This window comes from Carlito syrichta, unplaced genomic scaffold, assembly GCF_000164805.1.
Source record: "Carlito syrichta isolate Samal-C Ts95f unplaced genomic scaffold, Tarsius_syrichta-2.0.1 Scaffold303106, whole genome shotgun sequence".
NCBI classification, from domain to species: domain Eukaryota; kingdom Metazoa; phylum Chordata; class Mammalia; order Primates; family Tarsiidae; genus Carlito; species Carlito syrichta.
This window is the reverse complement of record NW_007247202.1, coordinates 290,963-312,119: the sequence shown is the minus strand read 5'-3', so window position 1 is coordinate 312,119 and position 21,157 is coordinate 290,963. Positions and strand designations below refer to the sequence as shown.

Genomic DNA, 21,157 nt, shown 5'->3' with positions numbered 1-21,157 from the left:
GCATTGCATACAGCCTTCATCTGGAAGACCTCAAATTTTCCTCACCAAAATTTTAAAACATTTTAGTTTACATCATGGAGAAAGGAGACTTTTAGTTTTTTATATGATATGTTGGAGGAAATTTGGAGGAGAATTTACTATAAAATGTGTAATCTTTTCATTTTTGTAACATAACTAAATATGCAATGGTGTTTGTAAGGTAGCTCCCCTGTATGGACAAATAGTCACTTTTCTTTTTTTTTTTTATTCAAAGGATCTGGCCAAAAAATAGGATATGACTGAATGTTTTCTTAATTTCTTACTATATAACCAAAGAACATGAAAATGGGATTTATTTTCATATGCAAACCCAGATTTATGACTTTGTTTTCCTGTGTCCCATACAGAAACAAGTTATTTCCTGAGTCTGCCACAAGGAATATCATGTTTCAGATATTACAAGGACTTGCATTTATTCACAAGCATGGTAGGTGGTTTGGAGCATTGTGCTTTTAAATAGCAGTGAAATGTTATCATCAGGTAGAAGATGTAGGAAGCATTGATGCCTTTTGTAACTGACTTCCAGAGAAGGAAGAAGAGCTGAGAGGCTGGTGACAGATTTTGAAATGTTAACTTTTGTATCTTAATTTCTGAATTTCCCTCATTTTTTTATCACATCTGTATGTATGTCTTTATTCTTTAGGTTTTAACATTAAGCTTATTAGTTATAGATATACAAATTATTCCTGATCACTAACTGCTGTATCAAGTGAGAAACCTAGGATTAGAATTCAGAGAGGTTTCATGTGTTATGTTGACTCATTAACTACCACTGCTTCACTATGGCTTCTCATTTTTCTAATGTATCTTTCAACTTGTTTCAAAATAAGTTAAAAATCATCGAATAAGATTTGTAGAAACAGAAACATAATAAATTAAAAATGAGCAAACTAAAAAAGAGGCAAAGGCAAAACCAGGTATGGATGCAACCAGGGGTGGGGTTAGTCCTCAACATGCATGCCAGCAGATCTATTCAGTAGGAGAAGCAAACTATAGGTTTGATTCTGAGTTTTCTGTCAGACCATGTGAAATGGGAAAAGCAATCCATTCTAACATACAAAGTTTTCCTGAGGAAAAACAGACCAGTTGTCCCCAAGAAGCAGAACTGTTCTTGATCTAGAGACCAGAGAGATGCTTTTCTCATGGACCCTTTGGAGGGACAGTATGTAACATGACTTCATTGTTAACACAGTGATAGGTTATATAGGACAGTTTCATGTCATATCCCTCAATGGAAGCCAATTACTTCACCTGATCACAGAGACAGTTCTCCTAGGGCCCAGTATGCCTTGCTCTACAGATAGTCTGGTTAGTCTGGGGAGACATTTAGAGTATCCAGAGAGACACTGGCCATATGCCATTCAGGAAATCCTGTGTCACTGTTGTTCTTCTTAGCTGAGTTTTTGAAAGTATTAAGCAGCAATGAGTGTGAGGTTATATTCTCCAGCATCTACATGGACCATTGCTGGTTTTTGTCACTAACTAGACACAGACCCAGCTGGGGTTGCATCAGTACCTGCTTATGAACACAGAGCTGCCAGATGGATGTATCCACGGGTAGAGCCAGAAGTCCCCTCAGGCGGTCATTTGAAGTCATTTTAGAAGACAGACAGATGGGCAAAGCTGGTTTTGCACAGGCAGAAATCTGTCTACTCAGTCTAAGGGTGTTGTTGGCATTGTAAATATTTCACCAACGGATGAGTTTTACTACTCAATAAGGAGACTGAGTGAAAGCCCTTTGACAATACAGTTCAGATTTTTTTTAGAGAGGGGCAGGGTCTCACATTGCCTAGGCTGACCTCAAACTGCTAGACTCCAGCAATCCTTCCTCCTCAACTTTCTGAATCGCTAGTCAGTTTAGATTTGATGTAACTTGGCAGTGAGTAGAAATGACCTTGTGCTGCAGAAAGTGGCATCGGACATCTGGGCTTGTTACCAGGCTGTCTTTCCCTCCCTGAGTAACCCCTCACAGCTGGAGACTAAATGAAACATAGACAAACATAGACTGTCTGTGGAAGTCCTTGTCAGCCTCAGGCACATGCTGAGTAATCAGCAAATAATATGCAAGATGGAGTCAAATTGCAAACCAATTCTAGGAAAAAGTTTCCTGTACAAGTTATCCCTGATTCCACTGACATTTATAGAACTAGCACTTTAGCCTTTATTCATAATAATTCACAAGGGATGGTATGAATGTGCAAAACACTAAAAACTTCTGGCATGATGTTTTAGGGACAAATAAGAGAAAGATCACTTACTAGATTAAGAGCTCAAGAAAGAGACATAACAAGAAATAAAGGGATTCTCAAAAGAGATAGGTCAACCAACCCGTTTTAAGATAGAGGCCAATTAGAATGTCTCAATTTTTCAGGCTATTTGCTCAGTACTAGCAACTGAGTGGTAGACCTAAAAGAAAGTTAGCATTCTTTGGCTTTCTCTCTCTCTCTCTCTCTCTTTTATTGTTGTTGCTTTTCATGAGACTCAGATATTTGTTACCAGAAATAACTTGAAGCTTTTATCCAGATCGCTACTTAATCAAATGTGTCTATAGGTGTGTATATATTATATGTGTGTGTATATTATATACATGTAATATGTACATACATGTAACAGACCACACATATGCACCCAAGACACGTGCATACACTTGCACACATCTACATGTGTGTGTATATTATATACATGTAATATGTACGTACATACAGACCACACATATGCATACAGACCACACATATGCACCCAAGACATGCATACACTTGCACACATCTACATGCACACAATACCTGCAAATATGCCTACACATGCACTCATCTACCCCCCTACACACACACACGTGCACATGAACACACACATATCTGCAAATGGTAATTTAGCATTCATATACTCCTGTGTCAGAACAGCCCTTTGGAACTCTGCACTATTAGTTTCCTTTGCATGCCACAAACACTTGTATTGTGTGCAGAAACAGTGCAAGGGAAGGCTCAACCTATGGACAAGAGGAGACCACAGCACCATTGCCTCCACCAGAGATTCTTACTGACATTGCTAAGCAATTAAGTGCCCAGTGCTAGCTTGAACTTAATAACATTTTATTTGCTACTTTATTTCCTTGCCAACTTAAAGAATAGATGGTATCTGGTCCTTTAAAAAAAGAAGAAACTTGAGTTCAGAGAGGTTTCAAAACCTGCTGAGAAGCCCCATTGCAAAAAGTGGCAGAGTGGAGATTAGTTTAGATAACTTGTGCCCATCTCCCATGCTTCACTAGAAAAACCTGTCTATGCTCAAAGAGAACAGGAGAATGAGAGGTGAATAATGGTAATTGTAGGTGGGATTGAAACTGAGTTTACCACTCTGATTCCATTTTCATTTTTAAATGATTTCTAGAAACATTTAAAATAGTTTTTGTAAGGTATTAACTTACCTTTGATTCCTCCATTGTATTCCTTCCCTCAAAAAAAAAAAAAAAAAAAAAAAAATCAAAAGCACTTCACAGATGAGCCTCATGAGTTTCAGGCTCTTCCCTGAGCCCGCTCTTGCTGTGACAAGGCGCTTCTTGCCCTGGGGAAGTGGATCCTCTGAGTGGGGGAGGAGTGCTGCAGGTAGTTGCTATGGCCATCCTCCATGTCACTGAGCATTTTCCTCCCACAGGGAGTGAAAACGCAGCTCTACTTGGTGCTGACTGAGCCAAGCCAAGGCATATGTACTTTGCAGGAATTAAGTAAGTCATGTTGACGGCCTGTTTCATCCTTGACCCGCCCTTACAGATAGATATCCAGGTCACATGTATCCATGCAGGTAACAGAAACACATTAGGTGGCCTGGAGGACAAGATTTTGCCCCAGAAGGTGGTTTCTGCTTCTGTATTTCACCCTTTCTTGCTGAGCATGACCTTGAGGCAGTCCTCTGCATTTCTGTGCATTGCTGTCCTTGTAGCTTCTTGATAAAAAAACACTGTAGGTTTAAAGTCAGTAATATCTGTGAAATTACGATTTCCACAGCAGGAAAGTATGCTGCATCAACTTGTAGTGTTTAAATATTCGCTGGTTATTCGTGAATCCATATCAGATTCACCCATAGCAGAACGTGGTGGAGGGGAGGAAGCTTTCTTTGTGGCTTGATGTTTTCCTTGCCCAAGGCTTATTCATGAAAAAGTAAGCACACAAATTTTCTGCCAGGATGAAAGAGAAAAATCTCTCTGTTATTGCACTGGTTTGCCATACCCTGAAATTAATTGAAGGTCTTTTCCTGTCTTCTGGAAGTCGCACCATCCTGAACAGGACGGTTCTTATCATACCAGCACTTTGTTGTTGCATGATCTCTGAATGGCCCAGCTGTGAGGGTTCCCATTGTGTATCAGAAGCCTGAGGAAGAAGGGTGTTCATTGTTACAAATCATACTGCACATATCAGCAGAACACACACTCCATTAGGAGCCGGATCAGCACTCTGGTGCCACCTCCTCACAGGTGGGGCACACCACTCCTCATGAGCCCTCATTCTAACCAGAAAAACATGGGGCCAGGCATCGCTGCCCACTTTTCTAGCCTGGTAGAGGGGTAAAGTGAGAGAATTTTCTAGTAACAGTGCTAATAATTATCAGCTCTTGCAAAGTGCCAATGTGCCAAGCACTGCTCTAACAGCTTTATAATACATTTAATCCTGCAAAACAACCCCATGAGGCAGTTGCTGTCATTCCCCTGTTTTAAGATGAGGAAACTGAAGCACAGAAAGGTTAAGTGACTTTCCAGCCAGTAACAGAATTGGGATTTGAAATCAGACAGTTTGCCTGGTCTGCACATTTAACCACTTTGCTGCATTGCATCTCAGATGGAAATAGTCACGTTTTGTTAAAACAGAGATGAAAAGTGGGCCAGGAGTGGGGACTCATGCCTGTAATCCCAGTACTTTGAGAGACTGAGGCAGGAGGATCCTTGAAACCAGGAGTTCAAGACCACCCTGAGCAACATAGCAAGATCCCCCCTTCCTACAAAAATTAAATTAGTCGAGTATGGTGGTGTGCACCTGTAGTCCTAGCTACTTGGGAGGTTGAGGCAGGAAGACCACTGGAGCCCAGGAGTTCAAGGCTTCAGTGAGCTATAATCACACCATGTACTATAGCCTGGGCCTCAGAGTGAGACCTTGTCTCTAAAGAAAAAAAAATTTTTAAGTAACTGTACATGACATAAGGAATAGAACTTTTAATTACCTAGGACTAGAACTCATGGGCATATCGGTAATAATAGCTAATTGTTATATTATTCAATAATTAGCAGAGGGCTAGATAACCTACAGACATATTTATGAATTTGTTATAAAAAGTTCTGCTTGAAGACTGTATAATGGAAATGGCATATGTCAGCTGACAGATGCACTTCTCCTCAGTCACTTTAAAAGTTTGCAATTAATTTTTTCCCTAGCCATTTATCTCTGTTTATTTTAAGCCTGAAATACGATCTCTAGAAAGGAAAGCTGCTTAGGGTGATGCGTGGGGAATCAGAATCTTCCTCCTCCTTTTTTTGATGAGTGTGCATGTTCTCTGTGGAAGTAGGATTAAGGAAGAGTTGGGTGGGAGGTAAAACTTGGTGGATGGGAGGGGATGGTTGGTGTTTCCAGGAGCATGAGTGAGAGGAGCAAAGGACAAGGTCCAGAGTGCAAGAATAGAACTTGTGGTTGAGTGCCAGTCGACGTGACGGGATGAACTGAGTCAGTGGCCATAGCACCCTGAGTGTGCCTGATCTTGTCTGAGCTCTGGTAGGATGAACCCAGCAGGGAGAAAACACACTTGTTGAGACAGGGGTTACAAATGGAGGCAGAGGGAGCTGCAGTTGGGGGTGTGGCTGGAGGACAGAGGATGCACCCTTTGGTGATGCTGTGTAAGTTTGGGTATGATAATTGCCCCCAACTAAAAAAGAAAGGAGACTTCCTTCAATTAAGGAAACTCGAGAGGACCGAAACCACGAATCAAGATGCAGCTATTTAGGTTGAGAGGGAAAGAGTGGCGCTAGATGCTGGAACAGCTATGACACATTGCTTGGTGGGACTGGGGATCATTCATCCGCCGCCCACCCCGCCATGACTCAATTTTCCCATCTGTTCAGTCAGAAAACGATGCCTGCCATTTCTTTTTTCACTGGAGTGTTCATAACATTAAGTTTTTAGGAAGACAAACTATGGTCTTTTATAGTCCGTGTATTCTCAGGGTTCACACATTGACAGAAAAATCATTCACTCTCTAATCACTACTTGTGTCTTTATACATTCTCAAACCAATTCCAGGATGGGAGCACATAGTCAGGCCTTCTGGGAGCTGGAGGGTGCTCTGAAGAACACAGGCTCTACACACAATGACTCAGTTCCACCAAGTCTTAGAATAGTGTCACCCACTCTCATGGGTGTAGATAATCTTTATTTAATTAGGCTGATCATTAACTGTCCAAATGTTTCCATATCAGAAGTTCTTTTCTTTCACTTGAAAGGCCATTCTTGACTAATACTGAGTTACCCTTTTCATTTTTTTGAGTTAATAACTTTAAGTTTGGTTCTTAAGCCTCAAATTTTGGTTTAATTTGTCATTAATTTGATTTGGATACTTCAAGGAATTGGAGGGGCATCAGGTATATGTCAATACAGTGACAGGGTAAAGAATGAAGCAGTGGTGTATATATGTGTGTAGATAGATAGATGAGATAGATACATTTTTCACAATATACATACAAATGCACATTTACATATACATATGCTATAAAATTAGCAAACTTGCTGTGCCTGTCTCTGTCTAGCCCAGGTCTAACATCTTTGATCTCGCCAGTGCCTTGGACTATGGAAAATGGAAGCAACTTCCATCACCTCCCCCTCTCACTTGTGGCCCTCCTGAATGTATTTGCTCACTCCTGTGCCTTCATCGCCCTTTGTGTTTGTTGGATTCTAGGCTCTGTCATATTCACTTCGTCCATCTAAGCTAGCCATTTGTCTTACAGATCTGTCGTTATGCCATAGTCATACTACCCATTTGGAACTTGACCCAGTACTAAGTCCGGTGGTCCTCAGAATGATGAAAAGAGAGGAGGGTTCTTTTATTGTATTATTTTTTGAGACAAGGCCTCACTGTACTGCCCAGGCTGGAACACAGTGGCATGATCACAGCTCACTGCAGCTTTGAACTCCTGGGTTCAAGCAATCTTCCCACCTCAGCCTCCCAAATAGTTAGAACTACATGTACCACCATACCCAGCTAATATTTTTTATGTTTTACAGAGATGGGGTTTTGTTATGTTGCTCAGGCTGGTCTCAAACTCTTGACCTCAAATAATCTTCCCACCTTGGCTTCCCAAAATGTTGGGATTACAGACATGAGCCACTGCATGTGACCAAAGTGTCCTTTTATTATAGTGTTGCTGCTTACCATGGTAATGGCATTTAGCATTTTCACATTTAACCTCCCCTAGAGCAGAGACAGTCTTTGGAAAATAGCCTTGATCAATAGATTTAGTCCTACTGAAGTTTCTGTCTGCACTCATTCATTCATTCATTCAACAGAACCCCCCCTATGACAAGGACATCCAGCTCATTGTTCCCCACACTGCATCAGGGCCATTACTCTTCTTTCTCCATTCTCACCTGCTGTCCTCCCCAGCCCTTCCCACAGCTCTAGTCTGCCCTCTGTTGTCCCTGTTTATTTGGCCCAGGTGAGTTTGTCATCGTTAAGCTTTTTCATGTTCCTACAACCCTACACAAGCCCTTTATTCAATCAACAAGAATATATTATGAAACCACCACACTCCTGTTGCTGTGCTGGGCATTCAGAAGAAATGAAAGTATGGCCTCCGCCCTTAAAGTGCTTTCACCTAACAAGTGAAAAATGGTTTAGAGTTCACATACTTGAAATGATAGCACTCCACTTAGGTTCAAAGGGGGCTGCCTGTTTCATCCATGAGAGCAAGGACCACGTCTGAGGGTTCAGATCCATAGATTCTAACCCATTGCCTGGCGTGGAGGAGATGCTATGTCAAATATTTTTTGGTAGGGTGAATGAAGTCTAGCATATTAGAATGGCTTCGTGAAGGAAGAGGAAAAAACAGCTCTTAAAGGATGGCAAAAGTTGGGATTGATATCTATCCTCTCCATAGGCCAAAAGGAGCAAGGGCACAACTAATGAAAATAGTCATGCGTCACTTAACGATGAGGATATCTTCTGAGAAATGAATCGTTAGGCAGTTTCATCATTGTGTGAACTTCATAGAATTACTGTATGTATGCAAATCTAGATGTGTAGCCTACGACTTGCCTGGGCTATATGGGCTATATGTTGCTTCTGTATAGCCATTATTGTACTGAACACCGTAGGCAGTTGTAACACAATGGCATTTGTGTATTTAAGCATATCTAAACAGCAAAATTATGATATAAAAGGTAAAAAATGGCATACTCATATAGGGCCCTTACCATGAATGGAGGTTGCGGAACTGGACGTTGCTCTATATGAGTGAGTTTGTGAGTGAGTGAATGTGAGGGCTAGGGCATCACTGTGCACTACTGCAGATGTTATAAACACTGTACACTGAGCTTCCACTAAATAAAAAATTTTTTCTTTTTCTTTTTTTTTTTTTGAGTTGGAGCCTCACTCTTGTCACCCAGGCTGAAATGCAGTGACATGCTCACAGCCACCGCAGTCTCGACCTACTGGGCTCAGGTGATCCTTCCGCCTCAGCCTTCCAAGTAGCTGGAACTACAGACGTGTACCACCATGCCTGGCTATAATTTTTTCTTTCTTTAATAAGAAATTAACCTTAGCTTATTGTAACATTTTTACTTTATGAACTTGTAATTTTGTTTTAACTTTTGACTCTTTTGTAATAACACTTAGCTTATAACGCAAACATATTGTACTGCTTTTTTCTATTTTAAGATTTCTTTATTTTTTACCTTTTAAGCCATTTTGTTAAAAACTAAGAGACAAACACGCACAGGGTAGGATCATCAGTATCATTGTCTTCCACCTCCACATCTTGTCCTACTGGAAGGTCTTCAGGGGCAGTGACACACGTGGAGCTGTTATCTCCTATGATAGCAATGCTTCTAGAATACCTCCTGAATCCTGCCCAAGGCTGTTTTACAGTTAATTTTGGTTTTTTGGTAATTAGAAGGAGCACACTCTAAAATACCAATAAAAAAGTATAGTATAGTATAGTATAGACAAGACAATAAGAAGTGTTCAACTCCATTATAATCTTATAGGACCACCATGGTATCTGCAGCCTGTTGTTGACTGAAATGTTATGCGGCACATGACTATACAGTGAACTTTAAGGGAATGAGGAATTTTACCTGAGTAGAACACACTTTACACATATTATGATAAGCATTGGAAAATAAGTTTATCTCCTCAGGTAGAATGAAACGAGTTTGGCCTTATTAAATAAAAAGGAGGCATGAAAGGTTTTTCTGTGTGGATGGGAGGATGACAAGGGAAAGACAGTGTTTAGATGGTCAGGATGTGTGGGAGAGCTGTGGGCATGAGGAAGGCCTGCGAGAAAGCGGCAGTGAGAGCAAGGGCTTGGCAGAGGCAGCGAGAAAGGTAGAAAGAGGCAGAGACGAGAAATATCGATGGACATTGTGGCACAGTCCTAGGACTGTGGGGAAGGATGAAACCAGCATCACTGCAAGGTATCTGGCAATCTTATTAAAACTTGGGAGGGAGAAATGATTTTGGATAGGAGAAAAGTTGGAAAATTGGATGTCGGGAAGATGGTGCCATCCAGTTGCTGCCCAGTCAGAGACGTGGGTCTCATCGGAAAGCACCTTAGAGAGGCCTGCTTGAGCACTGTCAGCACAGAGGCTGTCAGATAAGAGTGCAGCTCTCTAGTGATGGCTACTACTTCTGTCATAAACTGCTAGTTAGAATCCAGCTTTCGCAGGTTGAGTGTCCCTTATCTAAAATGCTTGGGTCCAGAAGTATTTCAGGTTTTAATTCTTATTATTATATTTTGGATTTTGAAATGTTTGTATTCTACTATATTGGGTAAGTATTCCTAACCTGAAATTCCAAAATTCGGAATGCTCCAATAAGCATTTTCTTTGAGTGTCATGTCAGCACTCAAAAAGATTCCAGTTTTGGAGCCTGTCAGATTTCAGATTTTCAGAGAGGAGTACTCAGCCTGTAACGATGGCACATAAATCATGGCATCAGCAGCACCCTCTGAGTTGTGTTCCAGTTTTGGTGTCCCATATAGACGTAGAGTCACACTGAATGATGTGTAGGTCGGTGACAGGAAGTGGCAGGTTAGGATTTTCAGAGGCTTGTGTTGCTGATCACGGGTTGTTTGAGTGTACTTGGGAGATCGCCATGTTGACGGTCTCCTGCCTGCACCTCCAGAGCTCTGCGATAGCTGAGGTGGGCTTCCCACGTGGTGACTTATCTTTGCCTTTCACAATGTGAACTGCAGATGCACCTCTGTACTGCTTCATTAGGCAAAGAAATAAATACTTAACATTTAAACATATGCTGCAACCCACACAGAATCTCAGATATGACTGGTTTATATTCATAAGTTTCTTGTTATTCTTTTTTTCTTTTTTTTTGAGTTGGAGTCTCACTCTGTCGCCCAGACTGGAGTGCAGTGGCCGCTGCCGGCCACCACAGCCTCAGCCTGCTGGGCTCCGGCGATCCTTCCGCCTTAGCCTTCCGAGTAGCCAGAATTATAGGCATGTGCTACCACGCCCGGCTGATTTTTTGATTTATTGTAGAGGTGAGGTCTCGCTGCCCAGGCGGGTCTTGAACCCGCGGGCTCAGGCAATCCACTCACCTCAGCCTCCCAAAGGCGCGGGATTACAGACTGAGCCACCCAGCTGTTTCTTGTTATTCTTAAGCAAAAATTATAGTTGTGTTTTGTTGTGTTCTAAACTCTTAATTCCCATTAGACGATTGTCTTTTGAAATGTTTTTTTAATTTGAGCTCATTTTATTTCTTTTTTAATTTTTTTTTTAATTTTAAAGATGTTGGGTACAATTCAGAATTAGGTATACAAGTGGTCATCATACAGGTAGTTTGGGTCTCCCTTTGGTCCCCACTTTGCCCCCTCCCTCCCCTGGCAGTGTCCTACTTTCTTATTGTATTATGATAAATGTTCAGGGTGTGCTTATGAATTAAAATGGTCTTAATCTCAAATTCTTTCTGACTGACTTGGACAGGGTAGAAATGATATTTTTCCCTTGAGTGATAGTTTCTTTTTGCCAAGTTAACTCAACCTATAACCAAGTTTTGATATTTTAAAAGAAGTTTTCTCTCTTGTTAAAAAAAATTTTTGAAGAACAGTTTTTGAAATGATTTTTGCAAAGAGAAACACATGAAGTCCTGTGTGAAGGTCAAAAGACTTCATGTCATCTGTCAGATGAAAGTAGGGAGCCTTCAGAGCCTTGCCAGATGTCATTACAAAAAGTGCAGAACAGCTGCAAAGAGCCACACAGAAGCAAACTTGCATCTGGATTCTTCTCTTCCTCTGTCTTCACAGGCTTCTTCCATCGAGACCTAAAGCCTGAGAACCTCCTCTGTATGGGACCAGAACTTGTGAAAATTGCAGACTTTGGATTGGCCCGAGAAATCCGGTCACGACCTCCATATACAGACTACGTATCCACCAGATGGTGAATACTGTTTTTCTCAACATTACTTAATTGCACTTCTTTAAAAAGATACTGTTATACTGAGGATAACATTAAAGTCACACACATTGATTTTTCACTAAGAGAAACAATGCAGTACAGCTCATTTGTAGATTTGATGGCATTGTACGAGGTTAAAAGCTTGCGTTATAAATCATGTTAAAAGGAAACCTAGTATGCTTTTCCATACTATAAGATTTTATATATAGGCCTTCCTGAGGACAGTTTCTCATAAGTCATGTAAAAGATTCTTCAAAGACCTACCTCAAAACCATCTAATTGCTGTTGTTAAAATGTTTAGACCCTAGGATTTAAGTAGTTTGCCATGACCAAGAAGTAGTCTACACACAAGCTTTAGAATGTTTGCTCTTAACTCTCTCTCTCCCTCTCCTTCTCTTTCTCCCTCTCCCTCTCTTCCTAATTCTCGCTCTGTGTTTCTCAAAGACTTCTGTAGATAAATACTCAATAGAAAATACTGTGGACCAGAGAAATGCCACTTCTCTACAGCAACCACAGCCATTGTCAAGTTCTTGCAGTTCCTTGTGCCACAGTGAACTAGAGAGAAAACAGAAACAAACGGACTCTCTCACTTAGACTTGGTTGTTATTTAATTTAATTTCTGACCAGTAGAAGCAATAGCCAGCAGCTAACCCTTGTCTCCCCAGGTACAGGGCTCCAGAAGTCCTCCTGAGGTCTACCCACTACAGCTCCCCCATTGACGTCTGGGCCGTCGGCTGCATCATGGCAGAGGTGTACACTCTCAGACCGCTCTTCCCTGGGGCCAGTGAGATTGACACGATATTCAAAATTTGCCAAGTGTTGGGGACACCGAAAAAGGTAGCAATATGAAACAAAGTCAAGTGGGCCAAAGCCAGCGGCTCCCTGTGCCGCTTCCCCTTAAGTCCTGTGCCGTGCTGGCACTATCGAGCACCACCCATTCTAGACTCTTTCTCTCAGCCTTGGTCATCCTCCACTGCCCACGCTCTCAGACACGGCTGGCTTCTTTCCCTCCTACTCTCAAGTATTACATCTGTCATGACTCCCTCTGCTTTTCTCTCTCCATCATTCTTCCATTGTAGAGCTGCTCTGTTCTTATGGCTACAACTCTTACACCTATTCAGAAGTCCCCTCAATGTACTCATAGGCCCTGGCTCCCTCCTGTCAACTACATCTACATAGTTACAACTCTCTATGGGATTTTCTGCCAACTCCTCACCATAGCCTCAAACTCAACATGTTTGGAACAGGTTGCCTTTTTGTTCGATCCCACTAGCTTCCTTCTTTCATTCCCCGCTTGGTCTGTGTCTCATCGTATCCCCGAACAGCCTTGAGACTGAGTTTTGGCTTGACCTTCTCTCTTTCCCCTCACTCTCCTTTCCCTTTGTCCAAGCAGTTGGTCAGTAAATGCTGCTGAGTGTCACTGTGTTGTCTGCCTCATGTGGCTCTTGTTCTTTCGAGTTCACTGCTGCCATCTCAGATTGGACCATGACCACCTTGCCTGTGTCTGAGGGTATCTTCCAATCTTTCTGTCAAGTGCTTTCCTTCTGGCTTGTCTTCCAGTCTGTGGCCAAATTCAGCCTCCGAAAGATCAGCACGGGTACTGTGTCCTCCCCTTGTGAAGTTATTTGCCGACTCCCATTGCCCAGCCCCTTACCTCTCGATCCTGTCCCCCACTTCATTCCCACATGCCATGTGCCCTGAAATTTCCTCTCCTCTGTGCCTGCACGTACACCCTCTGCCTGAATGTCTCTTATGTGTCTGTCCTTTCAAGGCGCTCAATAACCTCCTCACCACTGTTTCCTGATCTCTCCATCTTCCTTCACCTTCCTGTGTTACTGGTATAATTATTTGGGTATGTATTTGTTTTCTGGACCATAAGCTCATTCAGGGCAAAGATCTGTTGTGTGTTTATTTTCCCAGGTCCCAACATCATTGCTGATACTAACTAGACCCTTAAAAAATTTTTTAACATCATTTGAATGAATTATTAATGCCACCTCCTTAAGATTTCCCCAATTCCCTACTGGAATTTCTTCTTTCCTCTGCATATCTACATATCTATATCTGAGTTTCTCCTGTGGCCTTTTTACTTTTTACTCTGCATTATTACTCTGTTTTAAGGACAGTAATATTCTTTTTGTTGTTGTTGTTGTTGAGTTGGAGTCTCACTCCATGACCCAGACTGGAGTGCAGTAGCATGCTCACAGCCACCCCAGCATTGACCTGCTGGGCTCCGATGATCCTTCTCCCTCAGCCTTCCAAGTAGCCGGAACTACAGGCATGTACTACCATGCCCAGCTAATTTATTTTATTTATATATTGTAGAGACAAGGTCTCACCAAGTTGCCTGGGCTGGTCTCGAACCCGCAGGCTCAGGAATCCACTTGCCTTGGCCTCCTAAAGTGCCAGGATTACAGGCTGAGCCACCGAGGACAGTAAAATCCTTAAGAGCAGGATTTATACTGGATATCCACCAACATTAAGCTTACAGTATGCACCCCAGAACTATCTAAGTGAATGACTGATACAATCTATACATATTGCAACTTGACTTTAAAAAAGAAGCAGAAAGGATGTATCTCATAAAATAGTGGAATGTTAGAACTGGAAGAAGCCTTAAAGATCATTTGTTCAACATTTTCCATTATTCATTCCAGCATTTAATATCCCCTAACCATGATGCATGAAAGAGCACTGAGTTTGAGACAGGATGGAACAGCGAGCTTTACTGCTGGTTCTCTTCCAAAACAATGTGTACTTCGAATCATCAAGTTGGGGATCTCATCGTCTGTAGGATTTCACAAATATATTTGACCAGGAACAAGATGTTTTATTTTGTTTTCCCCAAAAGATACCTCGTCAGCAGTTTCCAAAACCTCTGTCTCATGAAAAAGAGTTGGAGAAATACTCGGTTCAGTCCCCAAATCTCAAGAGATGTACTACTTTATATAAAGGTTATGAAACAAGTGGTGGCAGGTCTTTTCACTGCTCACCAGATGCCATGGTGTTTGGGTTTTTTCCATTAATATAGCCTGTGTCTCATCACATGCAGTGTCATGGTAGGGAATGTAGGTGGCTAAGGAGAGGGTTGCTTTCCCTTTTGGGCACTCATGCCAGAATATAAGCTTGTATCATGGCAATTGGCTGAGCAAGATTTTCTATCTTTTCCTTCTTTCAGACCGACTGGCCTGAAGGCTACCAACTCTCAAGTGCTATGAACTTCCGCTGGCCCCAGTGCGTACCCAACAACTTAAAGACCTTGATTCCTAATGCTAGCAGTGAAGCAATTCAACTCCTGAGAGACATGCTTCAGTGGGATCCCAAGAAGCGACCTACAGCTAGTCAGGTTTTCTTTCCTTTTTTTCCTATTTGATGCGTTTCTTAGAAGTTTGTGCCTAACTGAATAACCTCTATAAATTGCATGAGAAATATTTTATTTAGTATTATGGGAAAGAAATAATATTGAATACCACTAATGGTGTACTTTATAAGGCATAAGAACTTTAAATGGTTTTAAACTTTTTTGTAGTTTTGTTTGTAGTTAAAGTAGTTAAGGTTTAAACAATCTAGTTGGCACACAATCAACATGATATATCACTACCTACACAGAAAGGAAAATAAGCATATATATTACTCTGTCTTTTGAGAATATTTTCAAATGTATTCTCTTGAGTTAAAGTTGTGTGGTAGTTTGTTTATAAGCCAGTATTGGTTGTTGAAAGGCAGCATTATACCTTAAAAGTCCAATACACTCATTTTACCTCCGAGAGATGAGCTAGAGCTAGGATGGTAACTGCAGTTAGCATTTTACAACACTATACAGTTAGCCAATGCTTTAGTATATTCTTTGTGATGTTTAAGTAAGTGACTAAATACTCCATGAAATAGGTGTTACTGTTTTTACTTCTGTGAATGTGAAAGCTGAATCTCAGAAAGTTGAAGTGATTTGCCCGAATCTTCTCATCCAGTGACTAGTTCTGCGAGTGCAGCCAGCTGACTGGAAGTAGGATCCAGGTCTGCTGACATCATTCCTCCCACTTTCTCAACCCACCCTCCCTCAGACCTCTTAAACTTAGATTAGAGGGGCCCAGGCTGTGGGCTCTTAACATTCACATGCCTCTCGCAAGGCTCCTTTTGCATTACTTGTGCCTGGCCCCTTCTCAGCTTGTCTCACTGATAGTTGCATTGCACAGAGGATCAAATAAGTGACCAATTCCAATCAGCGAAGACAGTTTGACTAAGCAAAAATGACAGGGATATTTGAAAAAGGAGCCAATGTGGTGATAGAATTTCTGACAACTGGAGAAATGGTAGCTGGGGGAATATTAAGGAGTGTTGAAAAGCAGTTGGAAAACAAAGACTCAAAGAGACAGAGACACAATTTGGTGCCACAAGACTCTGGATGGCTCAAGAGCTTAGAAAGCTCTCAGAAATGCATGTCTGGTGATGAAATTCACAAAATGGTTTTGGGAAAGACAGGAAACTTTCTGATTAGTCCAGCTTTTAAAGGATGCACACTAGAGATGAAAAGAAGACAATTCTGTAACATGGATCCAAGAGAGGAATGTGTGCCTTATAAGAATAGTCTCAGAAAACCTAAAAATACCCCCCAAGTTAATTCACAGAGAGTATTGCAAATTCAGGATGCCATTCTGAAGTTGGGTTGGGCCAAGAAACTGTAGTAAACTGGTCATACGAAATACAGCCCAGTGATCATAATGGCATCAGCTTTCCAGGCTAGACATTTCTCCTAAAGCCTTATTTGTCATTCCAGGCGCTTCGATATCCTTACTTCCAGGTTGGAAACCCACTTCAGGATTTGGGAAGACCACAGAAAGAAGTCCTGGAAAAGGCAGGCCCACCTGCTCATATTAAGCCAGTCCCTCCTGCCCAGCCGCCAGCCAAGCCACACACACGAATTTCTTCACGGCAACACCAAGCCAGCCAGCACCCCCAGCATCTCACCTACCCCTACAAAGCAGAGGCCCCCAGGACTGATCACCCGAGCCACCTCCAGGAGGACAAGCCAGTCCCACTGCTCTTTCCATCCCTCCACAGCAAGAATCCCCAGTCGGTGAGCAGCCGGGATTTACCAGTAAGCTCTGTGTCTACATATCCGTCTCCTGGTCCCGCTGATTGTGAAAAAAAATCTTTTTCAGTAAACAGGATCTAATTATGGTAGATTTATTTTTGTAGCAGCATGGAATCATAAAAAGATTGTTGGCTTTGGAGTAAAAGTTCTAAATTCAAGTTCTGGCCCTGCGTCTTAATAATGGTGCCACCAATGGGGGCAGCTATAGGTAGTGTCGAGAGCTGGATGTGCAGCCAGACTGCCAGGGCCTCAAACCTCAACTTTGCTGTTTAATAGCTTGGTACCTGTGCAAGTCACTTGACCTGTCTGCTCATTTTCTCATCTGTAAAATAAGGCCGATAATAGCACCTATCTGATATGAGTGTTTTGAGGACTAAATGAACTAATACTTATATTAGTCATTGTTATTATTAACCCTTATGGACTCAAGTTTCCTCATCTGTAAAAAAGGAAAATCATAATGCATACTGTGCCTACCAGACAAGGTTGTTTATGAGGATCAAAAGTCATAATGTTTGTGAAAATATTTTATTTTTTAGGTTAAAAATATAGTTTATGCCTGGCTTGGTGGCTCAGCCTATAGTCCCACGCCTTTGGGAGGCTGAGGTGAGTGGATTGCCTGAGCCCGCGGGTTTGAGACCCACCTGGGCAGCGAGACCTCATCTCTACAATAAATCTAAAAATCAACCGGGCATGGTAGCACATGCCTGTAATTCCAGCTACTCGGAAGGCTGAGGCGGAAGGATCGCCGGAGCCCAGCAGGCAAGGCTGCGGTGGCCAGGAGTGGCCACTGCACTCCAGTCTGGGCGACTGAGTGAGACTCCAACTCAAAAAAAAAAAAAAAAAATATATATATATATAGTTTATTTAGAAAGTAAATTAGAGAGCAGGGGGGAGAGGATTCACTTCTCTAAGGTAGGAGAGGGAGTCAAAACTTAGGAAACATGGTGGCAGCCATAGCTCAAAGAGCACATGGCCATACCAGAATTTGACAAAGCAATGGCGAATGGAGAGAGAGAGACAGAAATAGAGATAGAGATAGAGAGAGATTGATTCACCTCCCCAAGGTAGGGGAGGGGGCCAAAGCCAAGAAACATGGTAGCCATAGCTCAAAAAGCCACGTGGACACACCAGAGTTTAACAAAGCAGTGGCCTATTTTTTATTTTTAAAGAGACAGAATTTTACTCTGTCATCTGGTCTGGAGTGCAACAGTGTGATCATAGTTCACTATAGCCTCAAATTCCTGGGCTCAGGCAATCTTCCCACCGCAGCCTCCTGAGTAGCTGGGACTATATGCATGTGCCACCATGCCCAGCTATGTGGACAGATTGTTAATGCTGGGCTATTAATTGAGCCCAAATCTCTCTTCTCCTTTTGGACTGGTTTTCTTTCTTTCTTTCTTTTGATTTGGAGTCTCACTCTGTCGCCCAGGCTGGAGTGCAGTGGGACACTCATGGCCACCCCAGCATCGACCTGCTGGGCTCCGGTGATCCTTCTGCCTCAACCTTCCAAGCTGCCAGAACTACAGGCATGAGCTACCATGCCCAGCTAATTTTTAATTTTCATTGTAGAGATTAGGTCTTGCCAAGTTGCCCGGGCTGGTCTCGAACCCACGGGCCCAGGCAATCCACTTGCCTCGGCCTCCCAAAGTGCTGAGATTACAGGCTGAGCCACCGAGGCCAGCCTGGGCTAGGTTTCAAAAGGAAACAATGAGTGTTAGATTCAATAAATGACAACCTGACAAGAGACTCTAGTTTTCATGAGCTTTGTAATGCTGTTTGAGGAGGCTGACTTCCTAACTCCTTTATGCAAAAATATTAATAGCACTTTCTCCATCTACTGGTATTTGAAGGGTGCTGTCAACTAGCACAATGAGAGACACTGCCAGAGGTTGCCAGGACAGCATCTCTAGCCCATTCACTTTACTCTGCCCATGATGTGGAGGTGGAGTGTGTTTGGAAGTTTCCTGAGATAGTACCTAGGTCTACTGAGAAAGCAAAGATGGCATTATTTGTGTTGTCTTCAGTGAAAGAGCAGGGTGGCTGACAACTTAGCCACAATTTCTTACATCTCTACTTATTTAAACAGTAGAAATCATTGAATCTTTCAGGGATGAGGCCTGAGTGTAAATTCAGCCATCTTCCTAGTATGGAAGAAGTATCTTCAATTTCTTTCTGTAAATCTTTACTTTATATAACTTTGTGTCTCAATAGATGACAATTAATGTAATCTGTGTGGGATAGGTGAGATAGAAGGCCTGGGAAGGTGTTTTCCATGATTGTCCTTTGAGATAAGCAGTGTATACTGGGGAATGTTATGCCCCAGCAGCCTCCTTTTCATAACAGGAAGTTCAGGATGGAGATTACTGATGGGTGAGCTCCATTAATGCCAAGTCTTGGTTTTTCCTCTCCTCTACTTGTTTATATAGAAAATCATAGCTGGCCTGGAGAACAAAAATGGAGAGATCAAGCCAAAGAGTAGGAGAAAGTGGGGCCTTATTTCCAGGTCAACCAAGGATTCTGATGAGTGGGCTGACTTGGATGACTTGGATTTCAGTCCATCCCTCACCAGGATTGACCTGAAAAACAAGAAAAGACAGAGTGACGACACCCTCTGCAGGCAAGTGTGCTGCTTGATCCATGAACAGTCTGTCTGGGATTGGTAGGACCATCTGTATGTATCTGATGATACACACTGTCTTTCATGCTTACCTAAGCCGCGTTGTCTTGATTCAGATTTGAGAGTGTCTTGGACCTGAAGCCCTCGGAGCCTGTGGGTACAGGAAATAGCGCCCCCACCCAGACTTCGTACCAGAGGCGAGACACGCCAACCCTGAGGTCCGCTGCCAAGCAGCACTACTTGAAACATTCTCGATACTTGCCTGGTAATGTAAATGACTTGCCTTTCCTTTGATTATTAAGGAGAAATCTTTCTTAGAATTACTTAATCACAAAGTTTCTATTTTAGAAGGCAAGTTCTTGGAGGCTTACCTTCAGAACTGGTAGGGACATCACAGAAATATTTGCTGAAACCCAGGCATCACTTTTTTTTTTTTTTGAGTTGGAGTCTCACTCTGTCTTCCAGGCTTTGAGTGCAGTGGCACACATGCTCATGGCCACCCCAGTGTTAACCTGCTGGGCTCCAGCGATCCTTCTGCCTCAGCCTTCTAAGTAGCCGGAACTTCAGGCACGTGCCACCATGCCCGGCTTATTTTTTATTTATTGTAGAGATGAGGTCTCACCAAGTTGCCCAGACTGGTCTCAAACCCATGGGCTCAGGCAGTCCACTCACCTCAGCCTCCCAAAGTGCTGGGATTACAGGCTGAGCCACTGAGCCTGGCCCAGACATCACATTTTTTTAATCTTTTATAGTTGCCCAAGATAAATTTGGTATGGGAAACTGGATCTAGCCCCCAGGGAAGAAGGAATTGGCAAGAGCTAGGTAGCATGTCTGAGGCCCTTCCACCAAACCAGGTTTAGGAAAAATTTCCAGTCAGGAACCCAGGGTAAGAGCTTAGTCACACCGTCCGGGCAGGAGTCTCACACCTGCAGCTAAGAGATGGAAGCCAGCCTATTTTGGATGGAGAAGAGAACAAAATGCTTGAAAACTTGGGAGTTGAAATACCTTTGAGGAATCAGTTCTTGGAGACCCTTCTACTACCTATTGTTTTATACCTACATTTAAATCACCTGGCTGAGTCCCTAAAGGCCTTTGAGTTTGAGACACCTTCTTCATAAGGGTCTTAAGACTCTGCACTTAAGTACAGAGGTGTCAACGCTGTAGTTTGGTGGATACCCAAGTCTCTCTCCAGATTGTCCAGATTCCAAGCTTGCATCATTAGTCAATCATTCATTCACAAATTAATTCGATCAGTAAAATGTATTGAGCATCTACTGTGTGCTCAGCACTGGAAATATGATGGCAAACAACACAGTAGAGTGGGGCCACCAGGTTTTACAGATCCATGTTAAAGTCTACACAGTGGCTTTCTGCAGCACCCTGCAGACAGCATTCTCACCCGTGTTGGAGAGACTCACGCATAGAGAGGCAGGAATCACAGGTGCTGAGAGAGTGAGAGAAGAGCTCACCAGGTGCAGGAAATAGCAGGCACAAAGGGCTGGAGGCAAGAAGGGACTTGGCCTTCAAGAAGGGCAGAGGCCAGTGTGGCCAAGAGCAGCAGAGTCAGAGGATGGAGTGTGGATTAGGAAGCGGCTTTCAGGCCCTTTGGATTTTATGTCACGAGCAATGGGAAGTCCTTGAAGGGTGTTCATTGGAGGAGTGGTGTGGTTTCATCTACAGCTGTGTGCCGAGTAGGGGAAGGGCCAGAAAGCTTGGCTGCTGTCTGGGTAAGGGGAATGGTGGCACAGG

At 42.6% G+C, this 21,157-nt stretch overlaps 1 protein-coding gene across 2 annotated transcripts in view; it reads left to right on the top strand.

The window, feature by feature from the left end:
• The window catches only part of ICK (intestinal cell kinase), a 56,609-nt gene that overhangs the window by 29,251 nt on the left and 6,201 nt on the right, over positions 1 to 21,157 (top strand). For both annotated transcript variants that reach the window (XM_021712158.1, XM_008057696.1), the window contains exons 5-11: positions 387 to 466; positions 11,546 to 11,678; positions 12,362 to 12,533; positions 14,875 to 15,042; positions 16,471 to 16,770; positions 19,218 to 19,408; positions 19,525 to 19,673. In XM_021712158.1, the coding sequence (XP_021567833.1) occupies positions 387 to 466; positions 11,546 to 11,678; positions 12,362 to 12,533; positions 14,875 to 15,042; positions 16,471 to 16,770; positions 19,218 to 19,408; positions 19,525 to 19,673 (1,193 nt within the window). The remainder of the gene's footprint in view (positions 1 to 386; positions 467 to 11,545; positions 11,679 to 12,361; positions 12,534 to 14,874; positions 15,043 to 16,470; positions 16,771 to 19,217; positions 19,409 to 19,524; positions 19,674 to 21,157) is intronic.